The sequence below is a fragment of the Hermetia illucens genome, chromosome 6 (genome assembly GCF_905115235.1).
Source record: "Hermetia illucens chromosome 6, iHerIll2.2.curated.20191125, whole genome shotgun sequence".
NCBI classification, from domain to species: domain Eukaryota; kingdom Metazoa; phylum Arthropoda; class Insecta; order Diptera; family Stratiomyidae; genus Hermetia; species Hermetia illucens.
The window spans coordinates 1,151,921-1,168,131 of NC_051854.1; the positions used below are offsets into that span (position 1 = coordinate 1,151,921).

Consider the following 16,211-nt stretch of genomic DNA (forward strand, 5'->3'; position numbering starts at 1 on the left):
TTGATAAATTAGAACGGCGAAACCGATCACGACGAGACAACCCTGCTTGTGAACGGGACAAAGGTCAAAGAAAAAGAAGAAGCAATTGATTAATATCAACCAGGAAGAGGATCCTTCTCTGCCGTTTACACCGTTTCTAATTTGCTATGATCGGAGGTATTTGGTGATTTATGCTTGGTTTCCCTGACCACCTTATTACACTGTGTGTGGTTATATTGTTCCCATCATCTTGTCTATTTATTCTATTGAATAGTCGACATATCTTCCGCCGTACCTATGTCACATTTCGATTCCACTAGCTATATCTAGTATTCTAACATTCCTTTGTCGACCTATAGCTGCTCTCAACGAGGTAATGGCTGCCAGATCTTTTACACTTCCAGAATGAATGTGGTTCCAGAGGACTGTTTTTCTAAGATCCGGCTAATTCCGTTGGGATACTGACTAAAAGTGAAAAGGAAACCCTGGAAACTCTTTTAGGCACCGATTTTCTAAGCTCTAAAACTCAAAAGAGTGGCGAGATCCTGTTGAATGAAACATTTCTGAACAATACTAAGGATGAATGCATACTCGCGATTTTGGTTGTAACATTGAATAAGATAAATGATTTGAACTGTACTTGGTGCAGGTGGAATCTACCCCCTTCTCTTTCACCAGGGGATTGATTCTATTTCTGAAGCAGCATCCATAGAACCAGAGTTGCAGGATATCGATTGATAGCTTTTTTTGAGATAGGGTAATTAAGTGCATTTACGCACAGAATATTGGACTCTCGCAAGGGTATCTCGTCGGACTACAAATTGAACACCTCCCCATCGGCGTCCTCATCCAGTCTGGAACCGTTTGTCATATTATTTCGAGCAGGCGAAATTATATGAAATAAATTTTTGTGCAAGGACAATTTACGGAAGAAGTACGAACATGCTAAAATCCATATTCCTGGGAAGCAAAAAATCCTGATGGGCTCGATCAAGTGCACCTAGTGAATTAATGCGAGCTTTGAACTTTGGTAGGGCATGCAATAAGCTAACAGCTTGGTGTTGTTATCATGGCCTTACCATGAGCTTTTGCACCGTGTTCTTGAAGGTCAACGAAGGATATCACAGAACCACATGCCTACGAAGGTGTGTTTTTATCAGGATAACTCTGTCGTTGTATATGCGAAATGAAGAGATTATCGAACGAACGGGCTAGAAGGAATATCGAACACTCTGTGAAAGCCGGGTTTATTTTAAAGAGGATGCTATCATCGGGCAACAGCAAAGCCAGAAGGCTAGACAACAATGGATTCGATTGAGGAAGTGAAGAATAAGCGTCTTCTATCTCTTCCTTTTACCCCTTTTCTCGTTCGATCGTGGGGTCGGCTTATCTGGATCGGATTTGCAATTTCTCTCGGTCAGTAGTTTTGAATGGAGTCGAGAGTTAGGCAATTTCATGGCGAAGTTCACAATTGACTGGGAGCACTGATTCGAAGCAATTAAGAATTCAGTTGTGGGAAGGTTGCTGTGACTATCACGACTCCTTTTCCTTATGTCTTAAGGTACAATGTACACATATTTGAAAAAAATAAAAAAAAATACTCTTTTAAAATTGTATTCTATAAAAATACAGTTTTACAATTGAAACGGTTCCTTAGCAACCTGCTCTGCTTCGATTCTATGCACCTTGCCAATGCCTGTGGCAGCAGTTGGGGCTTCCTCACGTCCAGAGTATATTATCTGAAAGGGCATAAAAAATAAAAAAATAATGACATTTTTCTATGTCTTAGGTATAAAAAAAGATTTGTCAGTTCGGTCCTTCTACTCACAGCCTTTCCTGTTAAGTATTCAAATCGAGGTCGAACAAAACTCCACGCTCCCATGTTCCTTGCCTCCTCCTGACTCCAAATGAATTCTAGTATTGGCAACAAGAAATAACCGAGAAAAAAAGAAAATTCCATTTTATGAATTTCAGTTGAGGGTTTTGCCTGAATTTCAAATACTTCTGCAATTTTTATATTTTGCAATTTCCGTTTGTATTTCCTTGATCGGAAATGGTGCTAGTGATTCCAAGCGAATAATGGCAACATCTGTTATTCTGTTTGCTAAACGTTCGCTATTTAAATTGTAATAATGTTTGCCGCTACAGAAAATCACCTTACGGACGTCTTGGACGTTTGCTATATCATCACCTAAATGTTATGAAAATTGTAAACGCACAGTGGAAAAAAAAATAAAAAAAAATTGATTAAATATGGACATCAAAATGGCATCACGACAGGGTACCAATATGGTGGTAGTGTCATGATATGATTTATGTTGTGGATTTATTACGCTACATGAAGAATAACAAATTATTACCGATGACATTTTTGAAATGTGTCCCAGGTGCCAGGTCGTCATGTGACGAGGTTGCATCTGATAGACGTAGTAGGACTTTGGGTGCGACGACAATCAACGGCTTACGGAAATTACGGAGGATTTGACGCCGCAATGCGTGATAGTACTGTGCTGGAGTTGTAGGATTTATGACGTGTAAATTAATGTCATCACCATCTGGAGCAGTTTCTCGTGAATCGGTTAGTTGAAGAAATCGTTCAATACGACACGAACTGTGTTCAGAAGCTACTCCATCATATCCGTGTGGCAGCAGGACGACTAGCCCGTTTGATTCCATCCATTTAGCTGAATTTAGGGGAAGGATAGATATATGGTTTAAACCGGCATTAAATCTAGTATCGCTCCTGCTAACGACCTGTTGCCAACGCAAGACGGTCTGAAAGTATCTAAAATCAATAGCGACAAATGGAAACTCAGCTGTAACATACAAGTTGGCAACAAGTCAGCGACACGGACGTTGCTAGATTTTACGCTGGCTTTGCAGGTTAAATGCCAGGAGTCAAAATATTGTTATTACTCACTTTCACCGCTTGCTATAAATGTGTCGAAAATAATCTGGGCGCCATTATGAAAGTCACCAAATTGCGCCTCCCAAATGATTAAATTATTTGGATTATCAATGGCCATTCCATATTCATAACCCAACACTGCCTCCTCTGACAAAATACTGTTTGCAATTTCCAATTTACCACCAAGACCACCCTTCAATGAGTTGAGTGGAATGAACATTTCATTTGTTTTCTGATCGACAAGCATTACATGTCGATGTGAGAATGTACCACGTCCAACATCCTCGCCACTTATCCGTACATTATGTCCTTGGTACATGAGGCTCCCAATAGCTAAAGCTTCAGCTGTGGCCCAATCTATCTTTTGTCCCTGTTGAATTTTCTTCAAGCGCCCACTGACATGAGTTTTAAGTAAGTGCGGATGGATATTCTGTGTGAATGGTAAATTAGAGAATTATAGATGGGGGATGTGTCCTTACTAAGAGCGGAGATAAAATATTGGAAGGTGATTAGACAGATTCTTACAAAGTCTGGTGGGTAGTGCACACTTGCGTTGCCGATGTAAGCCAATAATGAATAGTCGAGTCCTGTGTCCCAGACTGTAATCGAGTTAGGAGCTTGAACGAATCCACTCCATTGCTTTTCGTAGTAACATGGCTGAAATTTAGAAGAGAAGGAAATTAAAGTTGTAAATTGTTGAACGTTTTTAAGTTATCTAGAGGAAGTAGAATTTGAACAGGATAAAGAGCACTAATTGTGTCCTTTATTCAAATGGGACTATTGATTGCTTGGGAAAAATTAGTATTGATTGCCTGGTGGTGTCTGCAAAAGACATGGGGCTGTGTGTGTACAAAAATCCTATTGGCGAGAGAAATTAGGTTTGGCCTCTATTATGTGAGGGTATACTTGAATATACTATGTCAACTGGAAGAACATTTGAAATGCAATGGTTAAAATACACAGTTGGCGCCCAACGTGGGGCCCGAAAGGTGGCATTTCCGGAAATTTTGGGGTTTACACACACCGGGGTTGATAGTATTATGATCAGAGCTTCCTTCGCTTGCGAATACTCTGATGCCTAAACGAACTTAGAAGGGTTTTCTGCACCAGGTCAACATCCTCTTGTAACTTCGAGCTTGACGCTCAAAACAGGGCTTTTCAACGGGTTCCTCTGCATATTCGCCTGAGACTATCGCTAAGTGCCTGAGTGGAGGATGTAGAAAGAAGTAGAATGGACCATTGGATTGTCCATCCGAAGCTCAGGAGATCTACCTTTTAAATGTTTGCCGGGGAGTCAACTCCAATTATTGACTCATTGGCCCACATATTAAAATTAAAGTTCAATGTCGCGTTTTTTTTACTTTGTGGGAGTTTGCTTTGGATCGTGACTTTGAGTTTTGACTGGACTAGTCGAAGTTGCGAGGCTGGCCGTACCGTCACCCCATCCCTAGTCTGGGAGGGATTTAGGTCTGCGATTTTGATCGATTCCTTACAAAACGTAGGATTCCTCCCATTATGTTTTTTGAAGAGGCAGGTGTGAACATTTAGGTTGGCATGGGCTGCCGCAGGATCACAATGCCATCTTGCCCCCATGAAAGGAAAGGAAGACGGGGGCCATTGGTCGCGTAGGTACCAGAATCAGCTCAGGGCTTGTCTTTCCCCTTATTAGACATTCAGGTTAACTCCAGGTCGTGCCGTCCGGTTCCATATATTATCTCGCGCAGTCGGTGTTTATGACTGGCAAGCCTGTTAGGGAAGTTTGGTTGGTTGACAGCTTTGGTCACTGTTGGTGTCAAGGTGGTGCAATGCCTTATGTAACAACGTAACAGAGTATGCGCCCAACGTTGTTGCGTACGTAACAGATAAGAGGATTCAATCAACGCAGATAGTAGGTCGCTTGTGAGGTTTTCAAATTAGAGGACGCGGTGGTTAGATAGAGGCAGCTAGAGGAGATATATCAGGATACAGAAACTCCATATAAGCTGTAGCGATGGTGGATTATTTTCATGCCGCTCCGATGAGATTTACGAGCGTTTCAATACCATTTCAACATGGACACAGCTTTTCTTTCACCATTTAAAAACTAACTAGGACACGATAGCTCAAAAGTATGGGCTTATCCCTAATTGAGAAACGAGTTTGGGCTTGTATGTTCCTAGGGATATATTTACCTTTTGTGTATAAGTCGAAGTTGACTCTAATTCATCATTAAGGAACTTGTTATATTGGGTTTTGATGTCTTCAATTTCTTTGGCATCTAAAACATTCTCTTCCACCAGTTTTTGAGCATACAAGTCTGGGACCGACCTGTGGAACATTTTTTAAATATTGATATGGTTAAAACAAGCATAAAAAACAGTAGAGAATTGTCTCGTTTGTGGCTAAATTTTATTTTTCTGCCTCAAATGCATTATTTCGGAAAAATATAATTTGGTGAAAAACGGAATAATCTGCTACTGTTTTTTATTTAAAAGAAAAATGGCTAATAAATACAATTTATAACCAGTAATAATAAATTATGGAGTTTTATCAGGGAAAACATTATCATTTCGATATCAGTTTCATTTATCAGCTATAATAAATGAAATTGATCTACGAGGCTTACCTTCTATTATGGATAATCGAATACAGTGCTGGATTTGTGAAAGTAGGATCATCCAACTCATTATGACCCCATCTGCGGAAGCAATTCAAATCTATAAAGACATCTTTACGGAAGGTTCGCTGATAGTCGAAAGCTACTTTTGTGACTAGGAAAACACTCTGGAATAATAGAATGGAATATTAGTAATCAAAGTAAAAACTAAACTGAAGAAGTTACCTCAGGATCATCTCCGTTCACATGGAATATGGGGGCATCAATACTTTTAGCTAGATCGGTTACATACCGAGTGGATCGTCCTCGATCAGCTGGTGTAGTAAATCCTACTTGATTATTGACGACTAAATGGATGCTACCGCCCACATTGAAATGAGGTACGCGGGCCGTCATCAGACATTCTTGATTGATTCCTTGACCCGTGAATGCTGCATCACCATGTACTTGGACATTGAGGACCGTTGTTGAAAAATCTTTGGCAGCATCATCACCGTATGCACCATCACGTATTGATTGTTGCTTAGAGCGCGTTTTCCCCATTGAGACCGCATTAACAACCTTGAAAGATAGCAAATCGATGAATAGTTTTAGGGATAACAGAAAAAGATAGAAGTGATGACAGAGGGCACAGAATTAAGGAAAGGAATAAGAATAATCGCAGATTAAAATTCATCCTACATACCTCTAAGTGAGACGGATTTCGTAGAATATTTACATGGATCGATTTTCCGTTTACAGTAATATCATCGCTAACGTCTGATTATAAAGTAAATTATTTTAAAGAAGATAACTTTATTATCGAACCAGATCAAATCTTACGGTAATGCATTATGACATCACTCATGGCTTTAACATCATCTGGAAACTCAGAATTTCCTTGAAGCTTGTGGAATAGCTTCACTGGAGGAACTTGAAACGTAGTCGTAAGAAGATTAAGACGTCCTCGATGCTGCATTCCGATGACTATATTTTGAAGTTCATCTGAAAATAAAAATAGGATAGGTTGATCTTTTATCGCACGCTTGCAATTGAACAGTATACCTTCAACAGCGGATTCCAATAGTTGTTTGTAAAACACCATCGACCCTTCAGCACCCTCGCCTCCATATCGCTTTACAGTCGGAAATTTCACAGCCAAAAAATTGTCAAAAAGCTGATTCTTCAGCAGAATTTCTAAGAATTCTTTTTTAGTCTTGTTTTCCACGTACTGATCGTTTAAAGCCTCAAAGCGAGCTGCAAGCCACTCCCGCTCTTCGAGGTTCTGTTGTGTGGCAATTTGATTACTATTAGCCCTTAAATTGTTTTGAAAAAGAAGAAGCTTCTCTTATTTACCTGAATAAACGAAAATTCTGCACTTATCGGGCCACAATAGACTTTTTTCAGCAACTCTTCTATCTCCGCTATGGTTTTTGTACCACTCAAGGCGTCTGCAATGCCTGACAGATCTGCTTTTGTGTCTGATTGTAATCCATAGAATGCAGGAGATAGCTCATCAACTGATCTGAAATAGTTTCATGATAAATTTTGTCGATGTATTTTTTCATCTGTGTAGAGAGTACGTTTCAAGTTTTTTAAAATTTACAGGATCAATTGATGCTAGCCGATGTCCATGCTTGCGAAAACCTTCGACCCAGCGAACGATGTCAGGTTGACTGTTGCGTGCTGAGAGTTTTTCATCTGAAACTATTCGGATTTATGTTAGATATCGTTGTGGTATGGCGATGATGATAGGAACGAGCTTCTTTGTGATATCACTTCCTTCGGAGGGCATCTTCTTTGGGGTATAACCTCCTTAGAAAACACTATCCAGTGTGACTTCGTAGAAATCGATGAAAAACGGGTAAAATGGAGATCTAATTTAATGGACACTCTACTACGAGAAATGTTCATGTAAAGTAGAAGTACGACTATAAGCAGGATATGTACTGTTTCTATGAATAGACAGGCGGGTTACAAACAGTAGGTTAAAAGTTGAATTTTTTAGACCAAAAACATGATGTTTGTGTAGCGATTGGTGGGCCAATACATACATACAAGGCGCCAAAGAAAAAGCTGAGAAAAGTCGTAGGGTAGAGGGTTATGGCTAACCTTAAGAGAAAATAATGTCGCGAAAAATTAGCTGTACGGAATTACTATGTAGTATTCTATTTTGCTCTGAGACAGGATGTCTTTTTTAGAGGAACGTTCATCCGGTAAATATATATATAGGAACTTTCCTGCACATGTCGTCACAACTTTCCTGCACAAGGTCGATGTAGAGTGGACAGCCAATGAATGGTTTGGTTAGGAACTAGTGGACCATAAGTTAGAGACAGTTTAACGAATTGGTGTAAGGAGAAAAGAGAAGGATGCCTTCAAAATAGAAGGAAAATCAAAGCCTACAATACAATATCTTGGGGCAGTGATAGACCCCATAATGTCAGTATCGTCAGCGTAGACTAGTAGTTGGGTGAACTTGAAGAGGATGGTGCCTCTCGTATTTACATGTGAATTGCGAATCACTTTCTCCAGGGCCAGGTTAAAGAGGATGCATAGTAGGGCATCCCCTTGGAATGGTCTCGAGCATTGGTCAGAGTCAGCTTAGTTAGTCTTATCAATTTCGTCGGAATACCGAATTCTCTCATGGCTGTGATGAAAAGATGGTGCAACTAACCATATTCCAGCAGTTTTTCCTTCGCTTACCGCAGGGAGAAAATCTGATCTCTTGCTAATTTGCCTGGGATGAAGCCTCTTTGGTTGCCAGTCGCCAGGATTCGCCTATCCACACCTTGAGCATCAGTTGATGAGCCACTTGGTGTAATTGGTCGCCTACATATTTAACCAATTCGGCTGTAATTCCATCGGCTCCTGGCGACTTATGATTTTTAAGCCGATGAATTGCACGGACTGTTTCTTCTATGCTTGGTGGTGGCAGCATTTGTCCATCGTCTTCAGTTGGTAGGACTTTTAACTCGCTGATATTTTGGTTGTTGTCGTCAACTCATCAAAATACTCAACTCATCGCTCCAATATGCCCATTCTGTCGGAAATCATATTTCCCTCTTTATTTCGGCAGGACGAGCATCGAGGTGTATAAGTCTTTATCCTGTTGTTGACTAGTTAAGTCTCTGCGTGTGCCCACGTTTTTTGAGAATGCAACATTACTCGGTATGCAGCATTCTTCCATTCGGTTGCTAGCTTACATTCATCGTCGAACCAGCCGTTCCGACTTTTCTTGCAGCTGGGGCCAAGTATGTTTGCGACCGCATCAGGGATAACGTTCTTCAGGTGGTTGTGAAGATCATTTGTTGAGGCGTCATCTCCAGGACATCTATTAGGCCATCCATATATCCCCTTATAGGTGTTACAGAGGGCTGTGTTGTGAATGGATTCAGTATTCACCCTCACCTGATTGTTAGAGGGAATTGTAGGTGGTGTTGTACTTCGGGTTCGGAGCACTATGCCAATGAGATAGTAATCCAAGCCTATAAGTTCTGACATTCATCAAGGCTGAGAGGTGGCAGCATTCGATCAGCACGTAGTCAATTTCGTTGAAAGTGGTCCCGTCTGGAGAGGCCCACGTATGGTTGTGGAACGCTTTCCGCGCAAACCACCACCAACTTCCAACAACCATTTCGTGCGATACTGCTAACTGAATAATCCGCAGTCCGTTATGATTGGTATCCCTATGTAAGCTATGGGCGTCTGAATACGGGCTCCGTCCCTACTTGACTGCTGAAATCTCCAAGTATAATTCTGATATCACTATACTACTATACTACCCTTTAACCTGCATTATCGCGAGGACTAAAGCAGCATTGCTGTTTACGGCTCCTATCTGCCGATAAACATCCTTACTACAACTTTCACTACAAAACGACGTCCTCATTAAGAGGAGGTAGCAACTCTGCTAAACGAAGTATAAAGCTAAGAAATAAACTAAATTCTGGGCTCAGCCATAAATATTAGATTCCGAAAATGTAAAGTTGGAACTAGGCTGAAAACGGATCACAGTAGTATATTCGTAAGTTGCATAGCACAGAAAAATCTAGTGCGGAAATGGGAAATACAGATGTTCTCATTCAACAGGAAATTGCAAGTGAAAATGAGACCGCAGCCAATTACGGCCCCTGAAGAGAAAATTTCTTGCCCAGAGTACCATATGATATAAAAGGCTAGTACATATAAGGGCTGTAAGACCCATCAACCAATGAAGTTACAACTTGAGTTGATTGGATTGATTTTTTAATTCTCTTTCAGGCCGACAAGTGTGTTCAGGAATATGGAGTCAGATCCCTGTGACTTTCAAATGAAATTTCATCCTTTCAACTTCCTAAGTCAACAGAACAGGAACAGTGAAGGACTAACGATCCTTTTCTCTAGTATATTAATACGTATTATCTCTTTAAGTTTTTCTAAAATCAACGATTTTAGAATTTTTAAGAAATATACCTTTCCCCGCTACAAAATCTTGGTTTGGTTTCGAGAGCTTTTTTGTTGTATGAGCTTTTAAAACTATAAAAAGCATTGCAATTATCATTCTTGTATAAATCTTCTTCCCAGAGTATCTTTCCACGCAAATTGAATGCCATGTGGATGTCACGGCATCATAGATAAGATTAAAGAAGAGACGAATTTGAGTGCTTTAAACAGCGTGGCTTCATCCTCGCCTTATCAACAACTTTAGAGCTGAAGTAGAAAATCATACTATTTGTACAGATACTCGTATAATGTTTCATATTACATTCAATTATTTTTAGACTGCTGTACCTAGTTTTTAATAACTTCACTATCCACTTTATTATAGTCTTACTTACTTTTAAACTCTCGTTTGGGAAGTGGCCGGTATCCATAAACCCCCTTCTCGCTATGATAGGAGCGCTGCGCTAACTTTTGTTGTAGCAGAAAATTCGGTGAGCGCGTTGATACTCCCAAAACCAACTTTGAGATATTGACGCAATTCGGCAAGAGCATTTTGACGAACGAGTAAATAGATTCGTGGGGAGCGAACAAATGTGAACTTCTCTGAAAACAATTTGCGGACTATTTTCCACTACATTTATGCAAATACGGGAAAACTTAAGTGATTTGAGCAATATCGAGTGGAAATACTTGTGTTAATAGAGCCGTTGTAGAACTAGCGCACACACTTTATGGAAACATTACAAATGTTGATGGAAGAGATATTCCACTGTGGGAGTGTAATATTAGAATTAACAAAAAATAAACGAATGAACACTGGCAGACTAGAATATGCTAACGACGATGCGTTTTAAAGTGGAATTATTAGTGAAAGTTAGCACGATCTCAATGAAGGAGTGACTTGAACTGAGCCGAGATTTTTTCAAGAGACCACCACGGCGACGTTAATGATTGACTGATAAGTAATGAGGGTGCTGATTGTTATGTTTGCGCGAATATTATCAGTTATATAAGGTTTCATATCTCCTGGGATGATAATGGGAAGATTATTGAATTGTTTTTCATATATGTTTGAATATGGGCGCCAGGAGTCCTTAATTGGATCGTTGATGAAACATGCTGAGCCAGGAGTGGGAGAATCTTAGTGGTTGGGTGTTCACCTTTATCAGCACATGCGTTTAATTAAATTTATCTTAGTTCGCCTAGCTTACTAATCTTTTTAGCAGCTTTCTACAATGAACAGTCACTGGATGCATAAGCAAACAGTCCGTCCAAGAATCGGTGAATGTCAGTCTCCTGATCCTCCATAGGCGCTGATTTAAGCTGTTTTGTGGTTTCATTGAGTCTGTTTCTTGCTTGGGGAGACCTATGTAATTACCATTCCCTACGTACTTTCTTTCATCGCGCAAAAGTTTTAAAATTGTCGACGAACAGACTTCTTTGAATTTGGCTCTCTTGGAAGTATTTGGTATTGCTATAGAAGCGGCTTCCAGTAGAATTTTGTTGAAACGTTCAAACATTTCATCGATGTCGAAAGATGTCGATGTCAAACGTCCATCGAAGATAGTTCTTGATTCAGGGACAAATTCGTCTTGGCCTTGGTTTTCACTATATCTGCAAATCGTACTTCAGGAGGAATAGATGAGGCTGGTAGGTTAACGGAGCTAGCCAGAGTTTGTGTTTTAGCCACAGAGTTAATTTGGTGTTGCTCCCATCTTTGAACAGGCAGCGTGTTTCGCTTGAGGGCTATATTCACTTCGTATCCTCTATTATTGGCAATATGGTTTTGTCGATAGTGACTGCATTTTTTGATTGTAGCGTCTGTTTTATTTTTGGTGCATAGAACTGTTTTATGGAATTCCCCGCAGATTACGCACACACTAGAAAGTGTGCCGTACGACCTGGTATAGCCAAATTCCACTTGTCTACATCATCGCAATTGGTATTGAATCAGATCTAAAAAAATGCATGAGGTCCTCTCCAATCATCATCATCATCATCAACGGCGCAACAACCGGTATCCGGTCTAGGCCTGCCTTAATAAGGAACTCCAGATATCCCGGTTTTGCGCCGAGGTCCACCAATTCGATATCCCTAAAAGCTGTCTGGCGTCCTGGCCCACGCCATCGCTCCATCTTAGGCAGGGTCTGCCTCGTCTTCTTTTCCTACCATAGATATTGCCCTTATAGACTTTCCGGGTGGGATCATCTTCATCCATACGGATTAAGTGACCCGCCCACCGTAACCTATTGAGCCGGATTTTATCCACAACCGGACGGTCATGGTATCGCTCATAGATTTCGTCATTGTGTAGGCTACGGAATCGTCCATCCTCATGCAGGGGGCCAAAAATTCTTCGGAGGATTCTTCTCTCGAACGCGGCCAAAAGTTCGCAATTTTTCTTGCTAAGAACCCAAGTTTCCGAGGAATACATGAGGACTGGCAAGATCATAGTCTTGTACAGTAAGAGCTTTGACCCTATGGTGAGACGTTTCGAGCGGAACAGTCTTTGTAAGCTGAAGTAGGCTCTGTTGGCTGACAACAACCGTGCGCGGATTTCATCATCGTAGTTGTTATCGGTTGTGATTTTCGACCCTAGATAGGAGAAATTGTCAACGGTCTCAAAGTTGTATTCCCCTATCCTTATTCTTGTTCGTGCTTGTGTTTGACCAGTGCGGTTTGATGTTGTTGGTTGATTCGTCTTCGGTGCTGACGTTGCCACCATGTATTTTGTCTTGCCTTCATTGATGTGCAGCCCAAGATCTCGCGCCGCCTGCTCGATCTGGATGAAGGCAGTTTGAACGTCTCGGGTGGTTCTTCCCATGATGTCGATATCGTCAGCATAGGCCAGTAGTTGGGTGGACTTGAAGAGGATCGTACCTCTTGCATTCACCTCAGCATCACGGATCACCTTCTCGAGGGCCAGGTTAAAGAGGACGCATGATAGCGCATCCCCTTGTCGTAGACCGTTGTTGATGTCGAATGGTCTTGAGAGTGATCCTGCTGCTTTTATCTGGCCTCGCACATTGGTCAGGGTCAGCCTAGTCAGTCTTATTAATTTCGTCGGGATACCGAATTCTCTCATGGCCGTGTACAGTTTTACCCTGGCTATGCTATCATAGGCGGCTTTAAAGACGATGAACAGATGGTGCAACTGTTGTCCATATTCCAACAGTTTTTCCATCGCCTGCCGCAGAGAGAAAATCTGATCTGTTGCTGATTTGCCTGGAGTGAAGCCTCTTTGGTATGGGCCAATGATGTTCTGGGCGTATGGGGCTATCCGGCCTAGCAAGATAGTGAAGAATATCTTATAGATGGTACTCAGCAACGTGATACCTCTATAATTGCTGCACTGTGTGATATCTCCCTTTTTATGTATGAGACAGATTATGCCTCGCTGCCAATCGTCAGGCATTGATTCGCTGTCCCATACCTTGAGCACAAGTTGATGAACCACTTGGTGTAACTGGTCGCCTCCATATTTAACCAATTCGGCTGTAATTCCATCGGCTCCTGGCGACTTATGATTTTTTAGCCGATGAATTGCACGGACTGTTTCTCCTTAACTTGGTGGTGGCAGTATTTGTCCGCCGTCTTCAGTTGGCGGGACCTCCAACTCGCCGATGTTCTGGTTGTTCAGTAGCTCATCAAAGTACTCAACCCATCGCTCTAATATGCCCATTCTGTCGGAAATCAGATTTCCCTCTTTGTCTCGGCAGGATGAGCATCGAGGTGTATAAGGCTTCATCCTGCTGACTTGTTGGTAAAACTTCCGCGCCTGGTGCGGTTGCTCCCTGTACTTTTCTAGTTCACAGACTTGTTGGTTCTCCCAGGCTTCCTTTTTCCGTCTGTGAAGTCGCTTCTCCGCTCGACGGAGTTCGTGATAAGTCTCTGCGCGTGCCCGCGTTCTAATCCAATAGATCAAGTTAAAGTACTCCCCTCTGCTCAGGCGCGGTTGCTGTCACCCACTGCGCCTTGGTTTTCGGTGTTCTAGGGCATGATGCAATGGCAGAATTAGATACCACAGCAATCAAGGTATCTAGCACTGCCGAGGATTTCCGAGGATCGGGAACTTGCTTGCCTACTCCCAAAAACTGATAAAGGATAAACGTCTCTACATCCACATGTGAATGCACCTAATGGGAGAGCTAACCATTCGTTGCAAGCGGAAGTTGTTTAAATTGATAAAATATTTGTATAAAAAATAACATGCACGCATCACATTTTTTGAACGTTCAGTATTTTGAAGAAGTTGCAAATATAATAGATTAACCTAGTTAACCGAGACTTGCGTACTAGGAATGTTTATTGTCAATTGCGGATTTAGGAAACTGGACCTAGTCGACCTTGGGAATATATTTGACATAATAAACGTTACAGAAATTTAGTAACATCAGTCCCACAGTGCAAATGCAGAAATACAGCATTGAATAAAAGATACTTGGCATTCTGAAAATCCTTCATAGTTTATCAAAGGTCGGAAAAACTTGTAGCTTTTGCAATAAAGTGCTCAAGGCCGGAACTAATAAATTTTTTAGGACCTCTGAAAATTTGACTCTAATACCTTCTACGCGCTATGAGAATGCCAAATTTTCCGCGTTTTCCTATATTCTAAATGTGTTCCTTTTATCATTTTGACCTTCTTCGCATGCGTTGGTGAGTCCCAGGGGTGGTTTCTCGCAGTTTCATTCAGTTGTTTTCCAAGTTCCTTTTTTTCTCCTACCACTTTGCAGTTTCATTTTGTCATTCCTCTCGGTCTTTCTCACTTTTATTTTATTCGTGCCTTAGTATTTGCGCAATAGAGTCGGTGCCCTGTTGTTAAGGCTGTGGCTCAAAGTGCCTTCTCACAAAACCTTTGGAAACCTTTGTCGATAAGATTATTTTTTCCAAGGCTTCTAAGGTTTGTAGTTGCTAGAATGAGTAGAGATGTCAATTATTGCAATTATGTTGAACAGCTGCATGTCACCCCTGCGTTGTGTCAACTTGAAAGATTCCGCTGTGAGTGAGCTGATCACAATGCCTTCCGCAGGGTACTGTAATCCTGTAGTTAGCGTCACGGTCTTGAATGAAGTGCGCTAATGCACTTCAAGAACTAGATCCAATTGGATTGTCACACCATCGATTTTTATTATTATTATCGCTTATCTGTTTTTTTTTTATTATCTTTGCTCTTTGCAGAATTTTCATCATATTTTGAATGTTCAGGGCATCCTTCGACCGAGTATATTAAATTAAAAAAATATGAAGGGTGAAATAAAATTCAGAAAATTGTATATTTAATTATTCTATCCAACTCTACGAATTCCAATAACTCTAGGCAACTTCCGGATATTGAGGTATGGAGATGTACATATATGTGCGACAGTACAGTACACAATGTCAACAAGGCTCCTTATCTATCATTTGAAGCAATTCTATTGACTTTTCCAAAAATAAGCAACAATATGAAAAACAGCACAGGGAGACAGTAGGAATAATGCTTTTCTATGTACTAACACTTACTTCGAAAAACAAGGGAAAAAACATCTGGTCTGCATCATTAAATCTCACAGCGAAAAATTCACATTTTGAATCCTCTCTGTCTTGATTATTACGGAGCATGTAATGTGAATTAATGAGCAACTGCAGCCTGAAAAATTCATCTACAGCTGCATGTCCTTGTTCGGTTGCTTTAATGAGAATTATATCAGACTATATAGGACGTAATTGATTCCATTAAGCGGTTTTAAAATTTTAACTAGCGCCCATTTTCACAGAATTGACTAGGGATTACATGATCATTTCATGCATGTATGATACTCAAATTTATTTCCCGTCACTCCTGCGGGGCCTATTATAATATTGTATCCCCACATGTTCTGTATCACAGTCGAATATGTGCTTTTCTGGGATAAAAATTCTGAAGAGAACAACATATTGTGGCTTCATGGGCATTTAAATTTATTGCTGGAATTTACCACGTAATTTTTGTTACGTGCTTTTTGTTTTACTGGTTTTTCATTACAGAATAGCGTTCATGGTGTTTTTCGTGCAAATGTAACGATCTTGGAAAGTACGAGTGTAAGAGGGTTTTTGCTATACATCGGGGTCTTGAGGGAGTTGGGAGTTGAATGGTATTTTTGATGTTCTGGTGCAATTATTGTGTTTCATTGCATGGGCTGAGGCACATTTATTTTCAGGTAATGAATATCTTGACGGTGCCCGTGGTTCTCCTTATTAAATCAAATATTTTACAGTACATTTTGAAAATCAACAAAAATTCTGAAAATAAAGCTATTGGCCAAGCTTTACAGCACCCTTCATGAGAGGAACACCTAACCCTTT

The 16,211-nt window shown here is 40.8% G+C and overlaps 1 protein-coding gene across 2 annotated transcripts; it reads right to left on the minus strand.

Annotated features, from left to right (window-relative positions):
• Positions 1 to 1,579: 1,579 nt before the first annotated feature.
• On the minus strand, positions 1,580 to 10,837 carry LOC119658597 (probable 2-oxoglutarate dehydrogenase E1 component DHKTD1 homolog, mitochondrial). Of its 2 annotated transcripts, XM_038066065.1 has the most exons (16): positions 10,578 to 10,837; positions 10,283 to 10,490; positions 7,046 to 7,169; positions 6,819 to 6,987; positions 6,528 to 6,747; positions 6,306 to 6,467; positions 6,169 to 6,242; positions 5,709 to 6,044; positions 5,493 to 5,650; positions 5,059 to 5,194; positions 3,413 to 3,544; positions 2,900 to 3,317; positions 2,340 to 2,663; positions 1,982 to 2,170; positions 1,808 to 1,893; positions 1,580 to 1,718 (listed from the first exon to the last, which is right to left on the minus strand). In XM_038066065.1, exons 2-16 carry the CDS (start codon positions 10,437 to 10,439, stop codon positions 1,614 to 1,616), a joined length of 2,790 nt encoding a protein of 929 aa, XP_037921993.1. In that variant the 5' UTR covers positions 10,440 to 10,490; positions 10,578 to 10,837; the 3' UTR covers positions 1,580 to 1,613. The 2 variants fall into 2 exon arrangements, with proteins under 2 accessions (XP_037921993.1, XP_037921992.1); XM_038066064.1 differs by having other exon boundaries at positions 10,283 to 10,837.
• Between the last annotated feature and the right edge of the window lie 5,374 nt (positions 10,838 to 16,211).

Bases quoted from the DNA above. Each gene is read 5' to 3' on its own strand.
- LOC119658597 (XM_038066065.1), bottom strand. From the start codon at position 10,439: ATGCTCTTGCCGAATTGCGTCAATATCTCAAAGTTGGTTTTGGGAGTA. The intron at 3,545-5,058 runs GTAAATATATCC...TCTAAATTTCAG, and splicing joins CTTCGACTTATACACAAAAG to CCATGTTACTACGAAAAGCA. The intron at 2,664-2,899 runs GTGAGTAATAAC...CCCTAAATTCAG, and splicing joins ATTTATAGCAAGCGGTGAAA to CTAAATGGATGGAATCAAAC.